Consider the following 23,779-nt stretch of genomic DNA (forward strand, 5'->3'; position numbering starts at 1 on the left):
TTCTCTACTGCTGGTCGACCACATATGCCTAAGAAAAATTGATTTGATTACCCTTTTTCAGGAGACTTCAATACATATATATACGAGTATTTAATCCTTGCATAGCAGGGTAATTGCGAATGGAATATGGATATTTATCTATGATGTAGACAAATCTAAACGAAGGCTACAGATACTTCTGGACACAACTTCTCATCAGTCTTCAAAAAGTGAGCTTCAAAAATTATTCGAAGTGCTATGCCTGCATCAATTGATGCAGTTTGACGATAGAAAATCTCTGCCGCTTTTGTACATTTATAAGGCGGCTTTTGTGTATATGAAACGATTACTAATGCCGACAAATGAATACTAAATATAGATAGATAGTATAAATTTCTAGAACTCTATTTAATAAATTTGAAAAATAGTATCAAACCCATACAAAACCTGATAGAGTCAGCTCGGGTCAATCACTTATGTGCAACTACATAGGACAAAAACGTAGGCCTACATATTCAAACTACTTCCCAAACAATAGCACAAGGTACTATATTTTGAAGAGCTGATACTGGCATTATATTCGTTTTTTCGTCATATGTATCCTAGTACCTAAAAAAAAAAGACAATTACATAATTAAGTAAACAATAAACTTGCTGAAAGGTGGAAATCGCTTGAAAAAGGTAACATACATTTGTTCGCTCTAAGCCGAAATTAGGAATGCGTCTGATACAATTTAGCCTCCATCTAGCATTCATTTAAACTGAATATGAACCAGACAGCTTAGTTTTGAACTGAGAAGCAAGTTCCGTCTATGCATATGCCCTATCACGAGTGTAATAATGGCCTGAATTTGCCACTCAAGAGCATTTTGCCAGAGTGCACGAAGCAGGCTGAACAACGGAACAAACGGTCAGAGAAATGCATCTAGTAGACAGACCATGAAGAGTCGATCGGACTGAGCGAAAAAGGAAAGGTCATTAAGTACGGACCACCGTACCGTTGTGTGGCGTCAGCGCTTTGATGCAGAGTCGAAGGCAGATGTTACGAGAACGTCGGCCAACTGGGTGTAACCGCGACAACGACTAACGGGTCGGGGGGTTGGGGGGCAAACAGCACACTGTTGGTGCAAAAAGGTGAGACAGGCAAATCAACGACCCAAACCGATACTTTCCCTGACTGGAATCTGCTGACGCCGTAGCAAATGGTCGTAGCCCTCGAAACCACAGTGGAACCAACGTGGCTCGCTAGAGCTTTCCACGCATTCGTTACAGAGGTACTCCGCCCATGTAGCCCCAAAAACAACAGGTGCCGATTACTTCTCAACATAGGATGTACCTTCGAAGTCCCTTTAGGTGTAGTCAACTGAAGCAAAGACGATCATTTAAAAGGTTATCACACCAACGCATGAAGACTGCTAGCGTTTAACTATTGGCCTTCATACTGCCAGGAACTAAAATGATGACGTGGGCAACTCACAACTAACTACAATTAAATAAATCAAATTTAACCGAGCATTTGCCCTTGATTGCAATGTAGTTTCCTTCGTAAATACATGCATATTTATTATTTATACTGTTCTACAGACACGTTGATTGTGTGTGAATGGATGTGAATGTCTGGTAGAAGAACCTGTCTTTAAGGCTACTTTTCGTCTGATCGTCGTCATCGTCCAATAAGCTTTCCTGATTCATCTCGTCTTTGAAATGCGACGTTTTGTTGATTGTTTAATAAAATGGTGCGATGGGTCATCGAATATGTTACGCGAGAACTCATACTATCGAATATTAGTAGCACCAAATACATAGCTTTGAACGTCAGATGGTCTATGCAAAATCCACATCGGATTTGAAAAGTCGACACGTGATGACCTCGAACCAGTTTCCCTTTCCTTTTGAGGCCCTCACCGCTAGCCCTTTCCCCTTACCGTTATCAAGACGAGCAGGAACTAGCGAACGCGTACGCTCTGCATCTTCAGACTACCGCATAGGTTAGTGTGATCTGCGGTGGGAGAAGTCTGTTTTTTCTGAGCAGTTAACTTCTAGAGGATCCACTGAAAGTTTCAATTCTCATTCACACAATGTATAGTCGGAAATGTTCTAAAGTGGAATGAGGCCAACGGACTCGCACAACAACGCGATGGAGCGTGCATACGGAAGTGTAGTTGTATAAAGTGAGTGGAATACGGCGTTATGTGAAGCCAAAAGCAACTGGTCTTCAACAGCAGATTCAGTACCAATCGTCAACGAACAATATTTTTTTAGCCAGATGATATCCATCATATTTGATTGTTAACGAGGAGTCGTCGAGCGCATGCTGTAAAATTTCTCTGTAATTTAGGCCGATATGAAAAGTCAACATGGGTACGCACAGCCAGTCGACGTTCACGTCTATTTTTCTTCTGCTTGTACACTATACAGCCATCGGGCTTTCACAAGGTGAGACAACAAGGGTACAAGAAGCTCTGCGTTATACATCTAGACAGAACCACCATTCATGCAAGCTGCTGCCAGTGCTTTCTTACCCTAAGATACCCCTGCCATGCAGAGTGCAGGGTACTCATCATTGATTCGTTCGTTAACGAGTGCCTTTTTCCCACTTCCAGAACCCTTCTCGTATGGATCCACTGTTTGTAAGTTAACTTAACTTTGCGTACTTAGATGCTAATAAGTGGCCAGAACCGGACAGAGTAGAGATTACACAGTAAAAGATTAGAACTAAGAAAGCATTTGCCCCTAGCAACGGTAATTTATGTGCGAGAAAATCGCCCTTTCTGCTAAAGAAAAATATGCAAAACTAGGCGTCACTGAATTGTGTTATCCTTTCCATTGCGTCGAAATGCGCATTGTATTTATTCTGTCCCACACTGGAGCCTTAACCATGCGCGTCTCCGGTTAGAGCATTAGTCCGTTCACACTAAATACCGATAGATGTGAGGCGAGGCCTTTGCGGATACTAATTAAGTGAATTTGGTTCCGGAGAGCCCTGCGACATCTACAAGATCTGTTACTACCTGTTAATATCTAGATAACTGAAAGGTCTGTTTTCCTCATTACCAGCCGGCACTTCGTGTAGCCCCAGTGGGCATGGCAGTGATCACTTTTGCTGGCATTGCTATTCTTGGACAAAAGCCATAAGCAATTAATCATCGTTTCGAACTAATTTCGGCACTTAAAAGTGTACCGTAGCTGTGACACTATCATAATGGTACTTCGAATGTGATCCGCTTGTGCAGTTGTCATATACTTGTTGTTTTACATCGGATATCTACGCTACAGACATATTTTAGCTCATCACAAATCGGCTTTATTATTCGAAATGCAAAAAAAAAAGTACATAGTTTTCAAACGATGCGAAGAAAAAGTTGAACCTTCAACTTTCAGTTGATACCACGTTCGTATCTAGCGTAACAGTGACGGTCCACAGTCTGACAGAGGATCCACTTCTTTATATAGCTGTACACACGCAGAATTTCAAATAGATACTCTAAAATATGCCTTAGGAAGCGTCACGGCAATCAGCTCCTTTCAGGAACGGCGGATAAAATGCAACATTGTTCTGTGGGCTCTTATCAGAACTCTGGATGAAACTCCGAGGCGTCTTGGCCTCTATGTTTGACCTAAATGCCTTTTATTGTAGAAATATATACCTTTTGCACGACTGTTTATTGCTCTGTAAGGCTAGAAACGACGAGGATGGGGCCACATAGGGTATTGCTGTTAATGACGCATTCTCATATAGGATTAGAAGTCTATAGCGTAAAAATCCTAATACCTTGTATCAGTCAACTTAAATACACGTTGCAATCTCTCTGAGAGTATGTTAGAAACTGTAGTTTTTCAAATATTGGAACCATTATTATCCGAGGCTTCTAATATGGTCGTTGAGAGATCTAATAGCGATTAATGTCCTTTTTCTAGTTTACGCTAATAGTACTACAGGATATTTGAAAAGTCCCTGAGCTCGGCAAGGTTCGGTAAGGCTTTGATGAAAAATTTCGGCGCACTTTTCCTAGACATTATTAGATAGGTAGGTAGGTAGGTAGGTATATATCTATAATATCGATTAGATGTGTCTGAGTTGGAACAAAGGAGACAAGAAAAACATAGAAGCAACGCCCATAAGCGTGCTTGTTGGACTTTAAACAGCCCCTATTATATAATAAAAAGCGCTTCTTTTGAGCCTGATGTCATTCTTTCGTTTATTATAAAGTATATCTTACAACTCGAAAGGTGTTTGTCTAGAGCAAAAAATAAAGCAAAAAAATTGCCAGAAGCGTTCTTTTTGAAATGATCGGATTTGTCTTTCAATTCCAGCTTAAGTTACCATATTGACACGTGAAGATCACATGCTTAAATAAACAAGGACCAGCTTCTCCATTTGTGAAGTACATTTTAGAAATGTATTGAAAGTTATTTTTGACATACCCCAATCTTGAAATGTAACTATCACGTAGAACAAGTTCAATCAAAGTTCTTCGAAATCGAAAATACGACTCCGTATCACTTATAACAACTAATTGCGTCTAATTAATGCGCACGACGCTTTTAAGGTTTTCTAATAAGGTAAATTGTATTTTTTAAGCGCGTTTTTGTGTTGCTCGTACGATTTCGTGCGCTGTAAGCTCAGGAGGTGCATTCGGACCGTTATTTGCTCATGGCAGTTCTCAAGCAGGCTTATTACCCCCCTATAGATACAAAACTGGGCATTCAATGACATTTGTCGAGCATTGTTTAGAACTCAATGGGCCAACTAGTTCGCCCCACATACAAATTGCTATTTCGGGAAAAGACATTTTCAAGGTGTCTCAACGCTTTCTCATAGCTTTATCATAACCATCATGAACAGCGATGATCTCTCTCCCGTAAGGCTGCAAGAGCTACAACAACAACCATTAGTCCTGTCGTCCTAAAATATACATGCATATTTTATTTATGTGCACACAAATATATGTGTACCCAATTCATATGGTACCGATGTGTACTATATATCACATAATGCAACGAATTCACCTTTAATTTGAGATTCTTTAATTATTTTTTTTTAGTTCAGAAGAACTATGGATCTCATCGTTCTACTAAAAAAGAACAAAGCAGGCGAGAGAAGCAGAGAAGGGCGACGACAAAAGGCAAAAGAAATGAGAGATGGATGTATATGGGGGCGGAAAGGGGTGATTGGATTACTACCACTCATATTGTATGTGGGCCGATGCATCGCCGAATGGTGGCCGCCACTCTCATGTAGGAAAGCCTACCTGTTCGTCTGGGATTTATCGCTGAATGGGCCTTTGTTATGATGTAGGGTTTGCAAACGTTTTTGCTAAGCATGAAGCGGTCGGGATGGGTTCGCTGTTTCTCTGCAAGCGGCATTCTCGTAAGGGAGAAGGACGTTCAGATCCATTTGTCATAAAGCTCGGTATGTTTGAGCATGGTTAGACATGGACGTGGGATGCTTTTCGAAGACGTCGAGGTTAACCGATCTAGGTTTGGGGATCCAATTGTTCATAGTAACAGCGTACCACCCGTTGTCCGCAAGCAGAAAAACAACATATGTACTGATCACGACCAGATTGGCTCGTTCGAAAAAGTAGTGTAAGCCGCGTGTAGTGCAAAGGAGGCAGTGGAAGAAAGTATGTCCCTGTAAGACGTGATAGAGAAAGTCAGGACGAAATTTTGCTATGCCATTGGTTTTGGCCGTAATCCTGATTTTATTTGATGTATATTTCTTTTGATGTATATGTATATATATACATGTGCAGTAGCAACGAAGAGACCGAGAAACTACACGTGTATATAGATTCAACGTTGGGAATCTACCACTGCGTGAACTATTTCTGTTGAGTTGGAAGGTGGCATGTTGCCGATTAAAAGTTACCTCTTCGCCATTTCATATGTTCCCGTTCCTAGAGTATGTTTGAAGGAACGGCATAAATTTTATACCTCATTTATCAAGCCATGATGCGAACTGTTATCAAACTAATGGCTGATAGATATAAGTCTCCTTAATGGCATCTTGTTTTCTTGAGGTTATTCGCTATTAAAGCAATTTGGGCAAGAGATTTTGCTATAAGCCTAAGACGAACGTGCATATTGGTGATAATGGTCATTGAACAGGAGGTGAAGAACTCTTTCCAGCTTCTTTTTTGTAATAGGGCCTTATTACAAACAAATAAAAGTTGATTTAGCAGACGACAGTGAATCCTCCCCTAGTGCAATTCTTAATGTTTAAACTAAACAAATAAAAAATTTGTACTTTTGTTGAGATCTTCCGGCGTTCTAGCCGTTGCTGAATATATTGCGGGAATTCTCGTGAGAACCATCGAAAATAAATAGCGCCCGCGAAGTTGAACGCAGCTGCTTAAGAGTCCAAATGATTTACGAGACTTGTTCAGTTTCGGCTGAGATACAAATTTTGTACTGTTACTCGTGAACCAGGCATTGTATCCGCTTTCCGCCAGTCTATAGCGAATTGGAATCTTTATTTCACTGTCGATGACTGGCTATATCTTTGACTTAGCAATAGTACTAGCCGATAATCCACTTCGTTTTACGATCATCAGGTAGCCGAATAGTCCTTCGCGGCGTGACCGTCTTAGATGCCAAGGGCCATCGACTCTCAGAACCTGGCTTGCCTCTAGCAATAAAATCATTCCAAGGTAAATTTGCCCACCCCAGATCCTCAGTTATATTCGACTGTGACTACCACGTCCTGCCTGATATCGCGAACGATAGTTCGATCGTTAAGAACGTGAATTCCACAGAAACTAAAGGAACATCATCATCTCACAAAAACTTAACATCCATGGCAAATAATGATACTAATTCGACAAGGATGAAACACGAGGGATTACGGCGGTTCGAACTACAGCCGCCGGTCGTGGTGAAGTGGTTTCGAAATGGTGAGGGCGTACCTTTTTACCAATGGATACCTGAAATCGGCTCTCAACTCTTCCATCATGCGTACTGGGGTGGGTACAGTTTCACTTGTCATCTGAAATTTGTTGCTGTGTCTCAATTTGCGTTTAGTCCCTTCAAATGCATGATTTTTCAAAAATAATCGGTAAAAAATATATACTTTTTGCACCTATTCATTATCGGAATACTTGACGTTGTTGGAAATTATATAAATTAGGGTACCGGTTTCAAAAGAGGATTACGGTGAAATAAATATGGCTATACCACAAAAATGTTTTATAATAATACGCAGGACTTAATAGGGGCTAATTTTTTATGACAAAAGTGCGCCGAATAATACGATACTATTAATGAGCACTCACTCATGTGCTATTTATAGATTTCTTGGATGTAGGTTACAAACATAACAATCGACCAATGGAGATGTTTCGAGCGATACGGGTAACCCGACCAGTTCGGGAACTTTCGGGAAACTTTACTTGTAATGTAGTCGAAAATAAAAAAGAAGACAGTCCCGCTGGCGAGTACCTGGAGCAGATTGCCTCTCACGAGATTCTAGTTTACGGTAAGTGCCAATCATTGAATGCGATTTGCTACATACAAGATGGCTGTTCCACGGATCTCTGCCGTTCACATTTTCTGTCAACAACTGTCGTCGGCCTGAAAAATATAAATGCTCTTTAGCATGTGCCGCAATGGAGCCAAATTGTGCAGTTCACCACACTAGCAGTACGCGATAGTCACCTATTAACACGTAGGATACTTTCAGATCCACCATCAGACTTCGAAATACGACTGAATATGTCCTCCCGAGAGCTTCAGTGCGCGGCTCTAGTGACAGGTGAAGATTCGACCTCTGTAACGATGGCCATTTTTCGACAAGACCATGATCGGTGGGACAGCGAACTCGGAGAACGACTACGACTCAACTCAACAATGCACACTTCGGGCGAATCACCGGGACATGACAACTACAACTTCAATAAGCCGGATACAACTAGGCCCTTTTTCGAGCGTGCGCCATTTCTTATAGAAAAAAGCGTATCACTTCGGGCCGGAGACTTGAAAGTTCTCGAAATGGGTATTAGTCGAACTTTCATTTGTGAAATCGTGTTTAGTCGTCTCCGTGGAGCTATTGAAGACAGATCCGATTTGCAGAAGCACGACGGTTCCCCAGCGAACCCCACTTTTCAGCGAAGTATACGGATTTATCATGGTGAGTTCGCCGAACAGTAGAACTTTTTATCAAAATATACTGTAATGACAATCAGTTTTTCCTAATCTAGTATATTAGCATATATCTTGTAGTTAATTTTCTGCGAGTAAGCAAACGAGTTCGAATGGAGACAGAACTTTATGTGCTACCACTTGATGAGGCTTACTGAGCTATTTATTAGGCCAATTTGTTCCGGATGTCAAGTTCTTCCAACATCAGGCTGACCCGCAACACCGCGGCAAAAACTAGCGAAAACCAACCACAATTTAGAGCTTCGATCTGTACTGGCCTGCCAGTATAAAGGACGCATAATATAATGATAGACACACAATAGATTAAGGACAGAATCGAGCGATGGCTTTTCATTTTCCCGGGATTCGGCCAAACGATTTCGATTGCATCCATCTTTTAAAGATGGCGGTAAACGGCGCACCGTCGATCGTCTCAAATGCATAATTGCTCAGAACGTCCTTGGGCGCAGATGTGGTCGTCTGGACAGCAATGGAGACTCTACCTCAGATATAATAAAATATCGTTGTTCTCTTTCATGCGGTCTGACCCTGTCGAAAAAGGTGTTCGGCCTTCTAGATAGCTCTCGGTCCACCAAATGGTACCGTGTCATTTATTTGTGCACTAATGCAACCTTGAACAGCCTCGGACAGCGATAAGCATGTGAAATGTGGACTCAAAATATATGTCAATCCTTCTCCTGTTGCTATTCTAGGATCCACATTCTATTTCTAGAAAATTGATCATTTATATTCAGGACATACATGTATGTTGAAAAACAAGGCAGATTAGAACAAAAAGCTAGTAAAAATAAATTTTGTCCGTACCACAAGGACCGCGAACAAGCAACTGCGTGGAACGACATGATCATATACGTAACAGTTTTGTAAATTATTCCATTTGATTCCTTTCCCAGAGTCACCCCTGTCTGACGATGGAAACGATTATGTTGATCTGAGCGAGCTGCTGGAATCTGCGCTTTGGTCGGGTCTTGATTCATCGGCTCCAAATTTCCGGTTGACACTCAGCTCTGCGTTATTCCTGTCCATACACAATCTGCTGGTGTGAAGAAAGGAATAATAAAGATAAATACTATGAGTGTTATATAAATATTGTGTCTTGTATCTGTGTTTAAGCATGGAGAGCCTTTGTGAAGATACCGGTTCACGTTGACGACATGAACATCAAAGCTACTAGCTGGGTTCATATCGCTAAATATAACGTACAAATATGCGTGACAGGCCGTATAACTCATTAAACTTAGAGATCACTTTGTTAATTTTGGCTTTGAAAGTTCTTCCATATGGGACTTCCTCCGTGTACAGCTACCGGTGCAGTCTTCAGACGGAACAGACCGAGCGCGGGGGTTGCCAGGGAGGGACCATTTGAGTAATTATTCGACCACCCTGCCACTATATTTCCTCTACATTGATAGTCGAATGAGAAAAATAGCGCCAAGCATGGAAACTTGTCGACATATTGCAGCTAGATAGAGGTCGAATGTCAGTATATAAAATTATCTCGACTTCGAGCTTCGGTTCTTTTCGTCTGTCAGAGAGATCCTGCAACACCGAGGGCTCAGGTTGTCCTCTGAGAGCAGCAAGAGCTCCTGTCGCCACTTAAGCTATCATAACACATTAAGGGACGTCATCATCTTTAGAAAGGACGAAACAATAGCCTTCATTATATAGGACACTAAAGTGAGTGAATGTCGCACATGACCATCTTGTTACGCCTTCTGCAAGATTGGAGTAGTCGCATTGCGGCGTTGTTTGCTAATCAAAGGACTAAACCACTATTTTCCAAAGCTAGCGTACCAGCCATTCAAACGAAGCGAGTTTTATACAGCGTACTATCACTGAAAATGAAAAAATCTTAGGGAGTGTCTTGTTCAGACAAGGTAAGGCTTAATTAAATTGATTTTAATAAGCCCGGTAGGCGCTGAGGAATCCTTTGATATATAGAAAGTAAGCCTCATCGATAATTAGTGTACTAGTCTCCAAAATAACCTTAGGGCATTAGTTGACCAGGATCATTTTTGATTGAGTTTTCATGACCCAGCCTTCGGTACTCGGTACCGTCTATCTCAACGTTTCGTTAGTATTCAACTGTTCGACATTTGTACACGTAAAAATAGCAACTTCGTCTCCCTTTCGATCTACAATGATTAAGCGATAACTAGGATGCCCATCTGTGTCTTCCGCTGGTATGTTAGGCGCACTTACTGATTGGGCTATGAATACTATCTCGGTAACGGATGCAAACGGTGCAGCAAAGAATAGATATATTTAACAGACCCGAATATCTGATCTAATAGGATAAAGAGCATGCGTAGGTTATATGCTCTTTCGTTTTTTCCAGTACCGTTATTTTCCAAATGTCATTGACCCATACTTCAAATCGCTATTGATTAATAGCTCTTCCGTTCGATACTAGATAGTCTTCATATTTAAGAATTAGGATATATATATATATATATATATATATATATATATATATATATATAGCCACGAGTCTTTAACTGTAGTTGATTTAAGTTACCTGCTAGTGGTGCGTCTTTGAAGATAAAAATTAAAGTAGTCTAGTTAGCGTGCTATAGCAAGCTCTTACTCTAATGCTCATAAGAATCGTGCTCCCGTAAATGATTGGTAAATGCGATCACGCCCAAGTAGATGGGCAAAATGCCACAGCGTATTTGCTAAAAGCGGCTCAGGACATATTAGGGCAGATGCAGATATATTCTGTGTCCGCTGTCGTTATTGACTCGCCTGTGTACGGAAATGGAGCAATTGAAAGTTCGGCCGGTTAAAGGATGTTGAACTATTGTACCCCGTATTAAGTCTTTTTTAAAGGGTAACATTGGCTTAGGCGGCTTAAAGCATCTTGGGAATTAGCGTGACGCATTTAGACCGCCATGCCCTGTGTGTGATATTTCCAGTTGTGCCTGCGGATATAGGATCGTCTATTGCGGGATAGATTCGCGTTTACTGCTGTCAATTCAGGACTTAATGGTCCCGATTAGTTATAGACTCGTTATTTGATTCGAACATACCGCTGCATGCAGGGCTTAATGTACTACAAATTAACTTGAGCATCTATATTTGCGCAAGCAAGTTTTCATTACCTAAATGTATTATGGACATTATTAACTTCGACGGCTTTCGTCTGTCCGAAGGCCTCTAAACCTTCAGATGAGATGCATATACCGGATGGTACTGTTTGAAATCACTTTAGGTATATACGGATACGTCGCGGTAGTTCAGTCAGCATCGAGATGCTACCAGAATGGTCAGTGCTGCTGGCCCATATATTTATTTCTACACAGAAAGTACTGCAAGTAAATGGTAAGCAGATGTATAAAGCCGAAGGCTTAGCCCTGGAGGGTCGTTGGTTCAAGCGTTGCGTATATATACCATTTAGGTCAATAATGAATGTGATGCATCTTTGATCCGTGACCATGTTGCTCCGAAGGAAGTTGGAGCGCCACAATAGCTTCATAATACAATGCCTTTTATTTTTGACCCGTTCGCATTTAGAGTAACGCCCACAAGCTTTTCCGGTATTCGCTTGTGAAATAACTTGGTTTCAAACGATTCCGTTTTAATCTAGCATACCCTGTGTTATACATAAGAGGTATTATGCTCACGAGTTTGTGTGAAGAAATGATAACAGGCTAGATTATCGTTTTCTAAGCAATTCAAGCACTGTTAACCGCTCACATCATACCATGTAGAGGAAAAAATAAGGTATTAGCGTCAATAATGGACAGTCGAACTTCTCATTCAAAGTTGTCCAGGCTGTTTTCGATACGTCAGCTTTACCCCTAATAATTCTGGGCTTGGCATCACGCCATTTAGTGAACTCTCGCATCAGCCCACCCGCTGTTGACAGAACGGTGAGCCCCTTTGTGTTCGTCAAGCTTGTCGTATCATGCGACGAGTACTGTGGGACAGGGTATCTGATCCTCCATCCTGGGTAAGCTAATTTCTTGCAAGCACGTCTTCCAAAAAAGGCAGTACGTTTGCGAGCTGTTCGCCAGACAACAAGGGCTCAGCAAAAACATGACAGCCCCCGAACGAAATAGAACTAACAGAGAAATAAGCCAAAAAAATATCTGTCGGCAGGAGAAGTACAAGCGACATTGGTTATACCTTCATCTTCTTCCGGGTATCTTCTGACACCACGAACGACACCGTTACAGAACAGAAATTTGTGTCGAGACTGGCATGCTATGATTACAGACAGATTCAACGTTTTGTTTATATTCGATTGTTCTTACTGTTTCCCTATTCAGCTAGGATGACTATTTTCGACCAGGCGAAGCGAAGTTATTTTCTCCAAACAAGAGAGAAATGATACACTGCCAGAAAATCCGTGCTATTTTCTATAGTGCTAGTTTTAGTATGGCACTAAAATTATTGGAAATTTTAGGTTTAGTGACAACTAAAGGGCGAGCGATGTACAGAGTATTTTGAATAGCTAAATTATGTAAATAGGCGTCTTCGTTAGCACAGATGTTTTATAGAGACAGCTGGAACATTACGCATGTCCTGCACATACGAAAAAAGTTTCACCTATAAGAGAAATATGCAAGCTAAAACAGTACCACACACTCGTCGTCGTTTCCATTCATGTGCCATACGAGCCAGGATAAGAGCCTAAAAAGGAGAGACAAAAGGATACAGCGAATTTCCAAACAATTCTGTTGTATACGCACAATTTGCTTGGGTAAGGAATCCTTCCCCTTTCGTAACAGTAAGAAAACAAGCCTTATGGAGTATTGCTTGAAATGTAGCACAGGTAAAGCCGAGCGCCATGACGCTTTCCATAAACAACCGATGTCTTATTACAAATTTTTCAGGCTATACGGTTACAAAGACATCGGGAGTAACCTCAAAAGGCTCTAGCCCACGGGAACAACCGAAGATAGGTACAGTATTAAGGGAGATTTGCAGAAAAAAACGGGACACATTGTACAAAAGGATAGATTTTACATCTGCCCTGTCTGGGTCTGTAATAGAACATGGCCGAACTTGGTTTATCTAGAATAATAGCTGTCAACATAAGGATATCCAAGCAGGATAAACTTCCAAAGCCCTACGTGTGAAAGAGCCGAATAAGCGACGGAAACATAGCGTGCTCGATTTGTGCGAGATTACGGGTCTGCTTTATCCGTTTCGTTCGATGTCGATACAAGGTCCGCGGACTTTCCCTGCTTATAAACTGCGCGAGACGAATTTCAAGTGACGTCTACGAGAACGATATCGGTACTTTTGTTCAGCTTCTATAAAGTCTACTAGCATATCGTCGCGGATGCAGGGTCCGAAGAGATCTTTTTCATGTCTATGGCTCAATTATCAAGTCAGTTGATTCATTTCAAAGATCTGTGGAAAACTACGACTTTAGTCTTCTATAGACGTTCGCCAAATGGAACCACAACTCAACGTAATTAGCCCGAATGCTGCGAAAGCTTAACAGTAACAGAGACTCAATTTAAAGGTTTCTATTGTTAAACAAAAAGCGACTCTATTAATTAATGCGCTATAGTATATATGCGGCTCTTAGCAGTAGTCTGCAGCGATGAACGTCAAAAGTCTCGTCTAGTAGGAAACTACTTAGCACTATTAAAACTGGCAGCTATCAGGCATAAAAGCACAATTTAGAACTGAGACAGACATAATCACTTCCAGCGCTGACATGTGTACATTTTTGGGGCTTCCTTAAAATGTCCTCTTCCTTTAAGTATTACTGCAACGAAAATGATTGGATTTTCCTAGCAGCAGTTTGCCAGCCAGCATATACCCTTGTTTTGTATTGAATAAGCTACTATCTCTGTTTTGGAGACAGAGTCACCGTATGGTTGGTTCAGGCATTGTCGGCCACAAACGCACACGGTTGTCTTGGAGGCTGTCTTCTTTTGTTATCATACCAACAGCCCGGTCATCATCGTTCACATAAACAGGACGTTCCTTTAAGAGCGAACAGCGGCTCGAGACTAAATGCAGTTGGTGGAGAGGAGGCGCTATTCTATAAACACTCAATGCCCCCTAACTTCCTTTTTCTTTGTCCATTTTCGCGCTGTCATACTTTGAAATTCTGTACAGAGCCGCAGCTGAGAGCCGATGCAACGAGTAGTTGATGGGTATCGTTGACGACGCAATTTCATGGCTTGTAATTTAGTCTGACTGATTTCCCACGAGGCACAGACATGCTTGAGCACTACACACGATGCACATGACATACTTCGAATTCATCTAAAGATGAAAACGATGCAGCGGCCATCGACAGGGAGCATTACATGGGCTATGGACAAGAACTTCTAGTCGGTTGGTCATGGAGCAAAGACAAACTCGGACTCTGAAGAGGGCATCATGGGGGTAGAACTGGGTGGTTAGTGGCGCGAGAAAGCACCAAGGAAAGGAAGAGAAGTAAGGACGAAAGTCCGTCAAATATCGGGATGCTTCAACGCACTGTAGCTTGGACCATACGGAAGCGGGTAACAGCAGTGGTCATACGGCTTTACGTGATAGCTGTTACCGTAGTAGTAGCAGAATCTTCCGTCGACTCGCTCAGCCAGTCTCGTTGGTGACTCTTTGGCTGATCAGTCAGACCGTGAGCTAACAGGCGTACGGCATCCCACAAGGCTCCTCGTGATGCTGCTGCCCACGCCGAGCCTATCGTTCACGCCAACATCCCAACTAATGTAGCCTGACCCCAGCAGGCCAGCTACCACTAGCTGCCACCCCTGACCAAATCAGTTCTTCCCGTCAGTCGGGTCCCACCCATCTAATTTACCTCGCTGATCCTCCACTCTTGGCTTAGTTCTCTGGCTCTTTTCTCTTCGCCCTCGTTGTCCTGATCTTGTTCCACGGCCTCAGGCTGAACCTGTAGCAAGTCCGCCGCCTCTTTGAACAAGCCCCAACCGCCAGGCGCAACGAACGCTCGTTTCCGTGGACTCACAAGGAGGGGCAAGGTAAGGGGCCAGAAAAACCGGCTGAGCAAGCGACCAACCGATGACTCCCTTTCGCTTACTAGCGATATCGCCTCTGCGCCTGCCGCTCCCACAGTTGCCGAAGCGTTCTGCTTATGTGCTTTCTCTCCCACATCCAGCTCCTGTTTCTCCGGACTTTGTCGGGGGATCCACTGACGGATCCCTTCCTTACTCCCCACAGTCCCGGGCGTCCTTCGCTCGTCGTCCAATGCACTGTGACCGTTTCGGCCTGGACTGAGTTGGGCTAGGCTGGGCTTGACTAGACCTAGTTAGTCGACAGCGGCTCAACCCAAGCTCAGACCGCCAGCCATAGCAGCACCTAGAGAAACATGGCTCTTCCCAAGAGACTGCCTCCATTCACCCAGCCAGACAGGGATCAGAGCCGCCCGGTGAGTCAGAGAAGGGACGGGAGGCGTATGGGGAAATAGGAAATCGGGAACGAGAAGAAAGAGAGTAGAAAAATAGCGAGCGGTTTTGTAAGATTGAGGGACCGTTTTGACGTTGACGTGATCCCATCGGCGCAGGTCGCTGCTTAGAGTTACTACCGTTAGCTGGTGTCGGTACGTCTCTTGTCGTGCTGGTCAGTACTATGCCGATCAAGCGGCGAGGCAGACATAGGCTGTTGTAACATATGCTAGGTTGTGGCACCTAAGAGAAAGTATCGTTTGGCGTTCGAGTGGCGGAAGGCAATTTTCGCAATGCTGAGTACGTCGATCTATAGAAAAAACAAAAGTAAATGCTAAAATGTGTTCCGTGTAAGTCCGCTTAAAGGAAGGTGGAGCCGATTTGATGACGAGATAAGCATGCACTAAATAAGATGCTATCTATGAAGTGGAACATGTCGCAGCACATTTTTCTTATATTTTTGAAGCCATAATACACGAGCAGGTCTAGATATATATGGAAAACCATTGCTCGTGCTCGAATTTTATAGTTTTTTATTGTAATGTTGTGCCCCTTTGCTGTATGTGCGGATAAATCGGCTAACGCTAATAACGTACGCGCTACAGTTCAGTGGTCTTTCAAACTGCGGGATATTATACCCTAAGACATGAAAAATTACCATGTGCTATTATAACTGGGAACAACAAGCTCAAACGAAGAAAAAAAAATTATGGAAATAGATCAATTGACTTTAAGCATATTAATGGTAGATATAAAAAAAAGCGAATCGAGTCAATAGATGTCGCTCCCCATTTTCAGCCTATTTCTAAACCCATGAGTGACCACAGGATGCATACCCATTGGCGTCACTACATGACCAGTTGATATAGTGTGTTTACTGGACCTGCTTTGTTGCATTGCTGCTAGCTTGCAGACAAATCGTTTAGCCCTCATCCCTAATATAGCTAATGCTATTGTATGTGGTTACTCTTTTGCGTATCCTTTCTTAGATTTGAGGCTTTGTTTGTGGGCTCAATAGTTCATTGTACTTTTCTCTGCGCCATCAAAATATACAGTAGAATCACCCCCCACACTGCTTGACGTGTCCAACGTGCATCTTCGTTTTACCGGATCGTGCTGCGAGTTCGCCGCTGTTTCTTAATCAACAAGGAAAAGAGGTCACAGTCAGCGAGAACGACTACCTCCCATCCAAGGTAGCCGTGAACCACGCAATCTAAAGCGAACAGTGTTAATTTTTAGCGAGAGTGAAGATGTTAGCGTAAGGGAGAAACACCGTCGTAGGGGTGCTTGTCTCCGTAGGTGTGTATGAGCTCTCACATCAACAGTATGGCCTTTAACAGTGTCACTTTTAGGAGCAGCGAGACCAAATTTGCTTTCGTGCACTCCCATATAAGATGCAGCTCAGCGAGGACCGCCACCCTCACTTTACGTACCGTCTCTAACTTTTCAGAGCTTTTGAACCTAATTTAGATTGACCTGGGGTCCATTTTTAGGGGAGTTGATGCGTAACAATGCACAAAGAATGGTGGAAAGATCGGCAGAGAATGCATGGGATGCAGTCCTTTGTTTTAGTTAAAAGTATGTGTAGACTTTTGGCTCGTCTTGGTAGACCCCCTTCCTTCTCGTAACAGAGTAGGTTCTTCTCTTTTGGTGAGCTACAAAACGTAGAAACAATGTAGGCAATACGCCATGTTTGACATGGGCCTGGTTGTGCTAAGTTTCGTTAAGTGGGGTCCTCTAGGGCAGACGTTCTAGGGCAGGCTTGGCCTTTCTTCTATTCTTTATCTTGATTTGGAAAGGCACTTGGTAGTGAGTTAACGTTGGAGCAGAAAGGAGGTGCGACTTGGGAAAATAAGGCCGAGTAGGAACAAGAAATAGAGAACGATTGTTAAGGAGGAACGCAGAGCTCTCTGAAACCCCTGGAGAGTTTGTAGGAGGTGTGTGAGCTTGATCCGTTCCCGCAAATCTCACGGGCCACCACTGTGCACTGATGTGAGCTCAGGGCTAAATGGAGATATTACGGTGGAGAATGTAGAATTCGGCACGAACGAGAGCTCTATTGTTAGCTATTACAATACGTAAGAACGACATAAGGGTTGAGAGATTGAAATAAGGAAGGAGTTAGTCTGTTTGAAATGAGCTAGTTGATTAAGGTAGAGCAAGTTAATTCAATAAGTTATTTCGCCTTTGTGATGGATCAGTTAGCTGCAGTGTGCCGATTATACTTTTACAGAATAGTCATTTTAAATAATTAGAAGTTAACTTCAAAGGATTCTTGGCAAAAAAGACAGTCAGGAATTGCGTTCGATTACCAATGTGTCGTGCTCAAATAAAGGAAAACAAATGTACGTATTGTTCATCCAGTTGATAAGGAGAATCGAGGAGTGCTCATGAATATGACGCGAAATTTACAACGTGTCGTTATTTGGTTAAAATGCGGGTTTTTTTTTGTAATCGAAACGGAAATTTATATTTCACCTTTTAGAAGATTGTATAAGCATTGAAGGATTATTAGATTTAAATTATTTCAGTTTGCTTTAGAACAGCACGTTAGGGTAAAAGCTCATCACAAAGAAGTGTTTTAGGATTAGGGTTAGTATGATAATGATACAGCGTCCCTCATTTTACATCAGGCGTGCCTGCATCTGCGACGTCTCAATCTTAAACCTGCGATTCATGTCATTTAGAAGTTTGTTAGTTAGAAAGATCATGCGTGACCGTTTTTTGTGACAATATGTGCCTCTGTTCCGTGCGCTTCTCATAATTGTTTCACCAAAGATTTCCGGCTGTCAAATGGTGCGAAGCGAGCACATCACACGCTTTCCGGAATGAATCCCCATTCAAATTAAAATCGACCCTCTGAGAGATGACACGCATTCTTCTATGCAACATTTAGTCACGTAGTTTCGATTCTGCATCATGAAGAAACGATCACATTTTGCGCCATACAAAGATGCCATCCCTGACATCAACGAACGGCTGGCTCATTCTCTGCAATGTGAAGTTCTTGTTTCACGTTACTTCAAAGATGTGCACTTTCGTTTTTGAGACATCAGCTGCATTATTCGACGCTCTACCGGCCGCAATAACAACAAATGCACTATGCAGCATCTACATATTGGGCCGGCGTCGGAGCCCTTTTGCAGGTTGATTTTTGCTGTAGTATTGAAGACCAAAGACGTTTATTGACAAAAACGCAGTTGTCAAATAAAGCCGGCGTTCCCTAAAAGGACCTCATTTTATACCCGCTCGATTTATTAGCCGGCGTGCGAGGAAATATGCTAGGACCTAACAACGCCGTCTCCAACCAGTTCTTGATTATACAGGAGATCACGAACGTACTTGTTTTCGTAAACTGGAATATTTGTGAAGATATTAATTAACCGCGTAGACTGGCTTGCAAATTTAGATAAGAAAAATCCAGCAAAACACGTTTTACGAGCGGTAAGTGGGGCGTAGAAATAACCCAAAACTATGAAGTGAGCTAGGCTTACTCTTAACAAATACATCTTCTGGCTATGATTATATAAATAGGTTTACAGTTGAGGCTTGTTGGTTTCTATTTTGTTGTCCTAATTGTCGATCTACTTTTGCCGTAGCGTTGTAGTAATGAAGGGCGGTGCTCAACAACGCCGAGATGAGATACTTATCGTAGAATCAAATCGGAAGGAACACGGGTTGGGACTAAGAATGAAGAGTTTGGAAGAAATGAGGCCAAGACTCCGACACACAAGCCAAGGACGAGAATTTAATTTCTATGTAATATGGACGGTTCACTGCTAAAAAATAATTAAAGAACAATAATGATCAAAATGCCGCTCAATACACACTGCAAGATTGATATACATTTAAAGACACTCATTCACTGGTCAACAGTGCTGGAAGGACTCGTATAAAAACCGCGTGGCTACAGAGTCGAGCGCGCACACCTTACGACTCCTAAAGCAGTGTCTAAAAGATTCCAGAGCCAGGGGTTAATAGAAGACAGCACATCGAGAATCGGTCAAGGACGGACAACATACTTCTTAAAATATAAAAGCTTTCACGACTGTACCAGATAGATTATCTACGTTTTTTTTTTTTAATAAAGGCTTAATTAGGAGCAACGATTTCAAATAGTATAAATCCGCCCGACAAAAGGTTTTACTATGGAACATATAGATGGAAACGTTCATTAAATGGGAACGACCTTTGAAGTGCTAGCCATGAGGACAAATAAAACTGACCAAGTGATATATTTAGCAAAAGAAGTACTAGTTAGTAAAACGTACATCCCTCATTAATTTTTCCTTTTTATCGAGACACTTCATAGATGATTAGATATATCTAATCTATTCTGGGCTACATTAATACGTATTGCTTGTTTTGATGCAGTAACAGATGCTTCCGAAGACCACGACAACAGCTTTTCCGTACCTACATAAGATTCACCGTCACGTCACTGAGTTGTCCGCGTGAGTGAGAACTCAGTGAGTGCCAAGTTTGCCCCCCTCTGAACTTGGCGAAAAATCCAAGTTGTCCAAGTTTGAATCCGGGCATAGACATACTTCAGTTTGTGCTGGAAGCCGGTCGTCTCCGCTAATGCCTAACGGCTCGAATATTGAAGCTAAGATATATAACACAGTCCTGTTATATTATGTGTTTATATACTGGAAACTGGACCGCATCCTTAAAAGTTGATTTGTTTTCGAAATGCAGCTTTTGAGAGCTTCTCTTAGCGATTTCTAGGAAGTTAAGGCAAAACCATTCTTAGTACCTGGAGGTTTTTAACTTTTTTTTTTGTGGTAAATCCATTTAAATAGATGCTTGCGTACGATGTCAAACGACAACATCTTAGAATTTCTTATATGAAAAGCACTGAGCGACAAAGACTAACTACATATTTTAAGTGTGCATGATCACACAAATACCATTGCGTTGCATACTTCGGAAGATACTCAGCCACCAACCTATCTACTTTTTCAGCTTTGTAAAAGATACAAAAAGTATTATTAAGATTTAGAAAAGATTTAATCACTGATACCGTTTAAAAGCGACTCATTCTTTGTTGTGTTGTGTTTGTTGATCGCCCCCTAAACATCGCTTACTCGACGGCAAGTGACGACTTCGACGAGACCCATAAAGAGCTATAACCTTCGTAATATGCTAATCTAAGTTTTTTGTATTTCGCTCTATGATGTCGTCTAGCTCCTTGGGAACGCAGTCTTTTGTTACTCAATCCGCTTCTGGAACTCATCAAATTTGTCTTCTTACGTATGCCTCAGGTCCTAACCATTCTTATGAAGAGGGCGTTTCCACAAAAAAAAAAGGCCACTTTACGACCATCGTTTTCCGCCGGACATGCTTACTTTTCTTCAATACTCAAACATCTATAATAGTTTTATTGCGCAAAAGTCTCTACTGTAGCTTCCAAGGGTCATGTTCTACGTGGCCTGGCTTCAAAACAGTCGATAACCTATGAAAAGATCATGGAAAAGGTCTAAATGGATAACTCTGTCAGGACACTATCTTCTCTAGGACGGCATCACTTGATTTCTCACGTCCACTTGAAGTAACTGCGCTACACCAAAACGATCGCTATTACCTCTTTTAAGAAACGACACACACGTAATACCAACGTAGAAAATTCGCAGGAAAACATTACAGCTCGGCGAATTATCGGAACAACATTCAAGAGAACTAAAGATACCTCTCTTTTGTTCAAGCGTTAGATCAATTCATTCATTTTGTTTACGTGTCTACCTTCGCTGCACACATTTTCATGCATCATTTGTCTAGGTACTTTGATAGTGCTAACAGTACAATCACTAGCCTTTTAGCGGCGAGGTTCACAAATGATTCGCAGAAATCAGTAACTTTCTGCAATTACAGTATGATAACAACTACGCCGGCAACATATCGACAGTGAAGGACTAATCTCCAAACGCTAATTGTTATCTGCACAACAAATAACAATAGATAGATACCTCGCCCAAAGCTTCACCGGATACGATTCGATGCGATCTTTCCATGCAAGCTCTGACCGCATCTTCACTAATACTTTGTACGCAGCTGCTACTATTAGAATGAAACGGTAGTTGCATCTCAAGCGAATAACCTCAGATGTGCAGGCTGCCACAGCTTCCTCACGCTACTTCGTATGTTGCCTCTAACTGCATCGCTGAATAATAAACGTTCTGTGAGGTATAACGGTCAGTTGAAGTGCTGCCCTTTATGTCCGGTTCCTGACATTAGGCAGCTAACGCTAACAAGCCGTAGGAGGTCCGATAAAATTTTCGTCTATCTGTGATTAGTGGACCTGGATATGAAATAATTAGAGTGAGTTAATATTGATGTTTTATTTGCACGAACAGTAGTAAAATTCAATCGATTGAAGAACGTTCTCTTCGAACCTCTTTAGCTGTCCCTACTTTCAAGAAACCGAGATGGCCTTATTTGATTGCAGTCTTCTATTGCGAAAGGGATTCATACGATGAAGATAACACTCGCGTATCAACGAAATCTGAAAAATTTCTCAGCATAATCCTCAAAAGGCCCAAGCGTGTCCTTTGTTTTATACATTGGAACTAAAAAAAGCTGCCAACGTATGAATATTTGTATTTAGCTAAGGCCCATTTGAGTTTCATGAATCCAGTCAAACAGATAGACACGTATCTATATACAATTAGTTGACCGCAAAGGTATATCCTTCCTTTTTTCCCACCACCCGAGAAAAATAATCGAAAGCACGAGCAGAACTTCATGATTTGCTTGCGGTTAATAATTTCATATCTCTACGGACACACTTTTCGAGTACTTCAGGGTATTAACTTGCCGAGCGAATCAAAAGACAATAACTGTCAATTTCAATTGACTCTCTAGCAGGCTCGAATAGCACTTTAAAGTAGGCTCTTATTATCTCGGGTTACACACACATACGTTGCTGGGGTCAAGGCGATAGCTGTATCGTCTGCGGCCGCATTGTGGCCGAGGCAGGCAGATACGAGTAAAAAACAGGACGTCGGTTGATAAGCGTGTATGAAACTCGACACTAATGGAACATTGTGGCCTGAGTAGTGTCCGGATCCGTTCTATGAATCAAAGAGTGGAAAACGAGATTTGAAAAGTTAGTGAAATGACTGACGATTATGTTTTAGGGTCTCATAAACAAATGTATTTATTGTTTTTATTTTTCCTATTATGATGATTATTATATTGTTGTTGGTTCGCCATCTTCGTGGATTGACTAGGAGGCCGATACTTCAAGTTGAACCTAATGTTATGGCCGTTTGGGAAAGCGAGCGCTACACAAAACGCGCACAAGACAACAATTTTCCTATGGCGCAGACCAGCTACAGCTTTGATTTCGTAGTGGTTCCATCGAAAACATTGAGACTATTGTTATGGTTAGTTCAATATTACTCGGGACAAATTCTGTAAAAGATGAATCAGATATACTTATATTGTGATTTGTATCTATAAACGAAAAAAATCATGATTAACAGTATCACCAAACAACATATATGGTGTTGTAGCATGCTGCCAGAAGCCAAGGTTTTGAACATAAACGCGGGCTTTTTAATTTCTAGTGTGGTGGTCGAATCATTTGTGGTCGTGTACCGGCCGGTTTGTTTTAGTAAACTTACTTAACGAAGACAATCATAGGACTACATCGAAAGCCTATCAACGGACGTTTCGATATTGGTTTAACTGCCCTGACTAGGGCTTTTCCTTACCGTAAACGGCTTTTTTTCGTTTACGGGCTCAGTATGATCCGTTTCGTAGGGTCGATATAATATGAAAGTTAATAAAATCAATGTATACGTTACCATGCATCGTGGTAATATATACGTATGAATTGTGTTACTAACACCAATGTGTAATACTTTCCTATCCTAATGAAGTTCATCCATGCTCATTTTCCCCATAACGACTTCGTTGCAGGTCGGTTTTGTTAGGATGCTTTCTTCGGTGCTCAGCCCCGATGGCCGATTCGCTAGCATTAAATGTACGGTCCGCCCCCTGCGCTGATGTACGTGCGAGGCTGTTGACTGCATTTTTACGAACCTGTGCGCTTAGCTTAGGATAATTCGGCCGTATTACCCGTCCATGATATTTTATAATAAGAGACCACGCAGGGAAACACACACCCAACATCAACAAGTAGCAACTTTCTGGATTGAATAAAAATTTTGTCCATATAGAATCTATGTGGATTGACAAGCTTTCTACCCAGACATACGTATATATGGCTAGCTTGCAATGAGCAGCAGCTATTAACTTAGATG

General features: G+C 41.9%; 1 protein-coding gene and 1 long non-coding RNA gene across 4 annotated transcripts in view; one reads left to right on the plus strand and one right to left on the minus strand.

The window, feature by feature from the left end:
• Positions 1 to 23,779, minus strand: part of LOC147757381 (uncharacterized) — a 64,790-nt gene that overhangs the window by 24,172 nt on the left and 16,839 nt on the right. The window lies entirely within an intron of this gene.
• Positions 1,950 to 9,226, plus strand: LOC111245546 (uncharacterized). Of its 3 annotated transcripts, none has more exons than XM_022794034.2 (6): positions 1,950 to 2,415; positions 2,583 to 2,609; positions 6,537 to 6,944; positions 7,271 to 7,456; positions 7,661 to 8,107; positions 9,033 to 9,226. In XM_022794034.2, exons 1-6 carry the CDS (start codon positions 2,337 to 2,339, stop codon positions 9,182 to 9,184), a joined length of 1,299 nt encoding a protein of 432 aa, XP_022649769.1. In that variant the 5' UTR covers positions 1,950 to 2,336; the 3' UTR covers positions 9,185 to 9,226. The 3 variants fall into 3 exon arrangements, with proteins under 3 accessions (XP_022649769.1, XP_022649770.1, XP_022649771.1); XM_022794035.2 differs by having other exon boundaries at positions 7,286 to 7,456; XM_022794036.2 differs by lacking the exon at positions 2,583 to 2,609.

The sequence above is a fragment of the Varroa destructor genome, unplaced genomic scaffold, assembly GCF_002443255.2.
Source record: "Varroa destructor unplaced genomic scaffold, Vdes_3.0 BEIS01000002.1, whole genome shotgun sequence".
Classification (NCBI taxonomy): domain Eukaryota; kingdom Metazoa; phylum Arthropoda; class Arachnida; order Mesostigmata; family Varroidae; genus Varroa; species Varroa destructor.

Bases quoted from the DNA above. Each gene is read 5' to 3' on its own strand.
- LOC111245546 (XM_022794034.2), top strand. From the start codon at position 2,337: ATGGGTACGCACAGCCAGTCGACGTTCACGTCTATTTTTCTTCTGCTT. The intron at 2,416-2,582 runs GTGAGACAACAA...TCCCACTTCCAG, and splicing joins AGCCATCGGGCTTTCACAAG to AACCCTTCTCGTATGGATCC. The intron at 6,945-7,270 runs GTGGGTACAGTT...TGCTATTTATAG, and splicing joins CTTCCATCATGCGTACTGGG to ATTTCTTGGATGTAGGTTAC.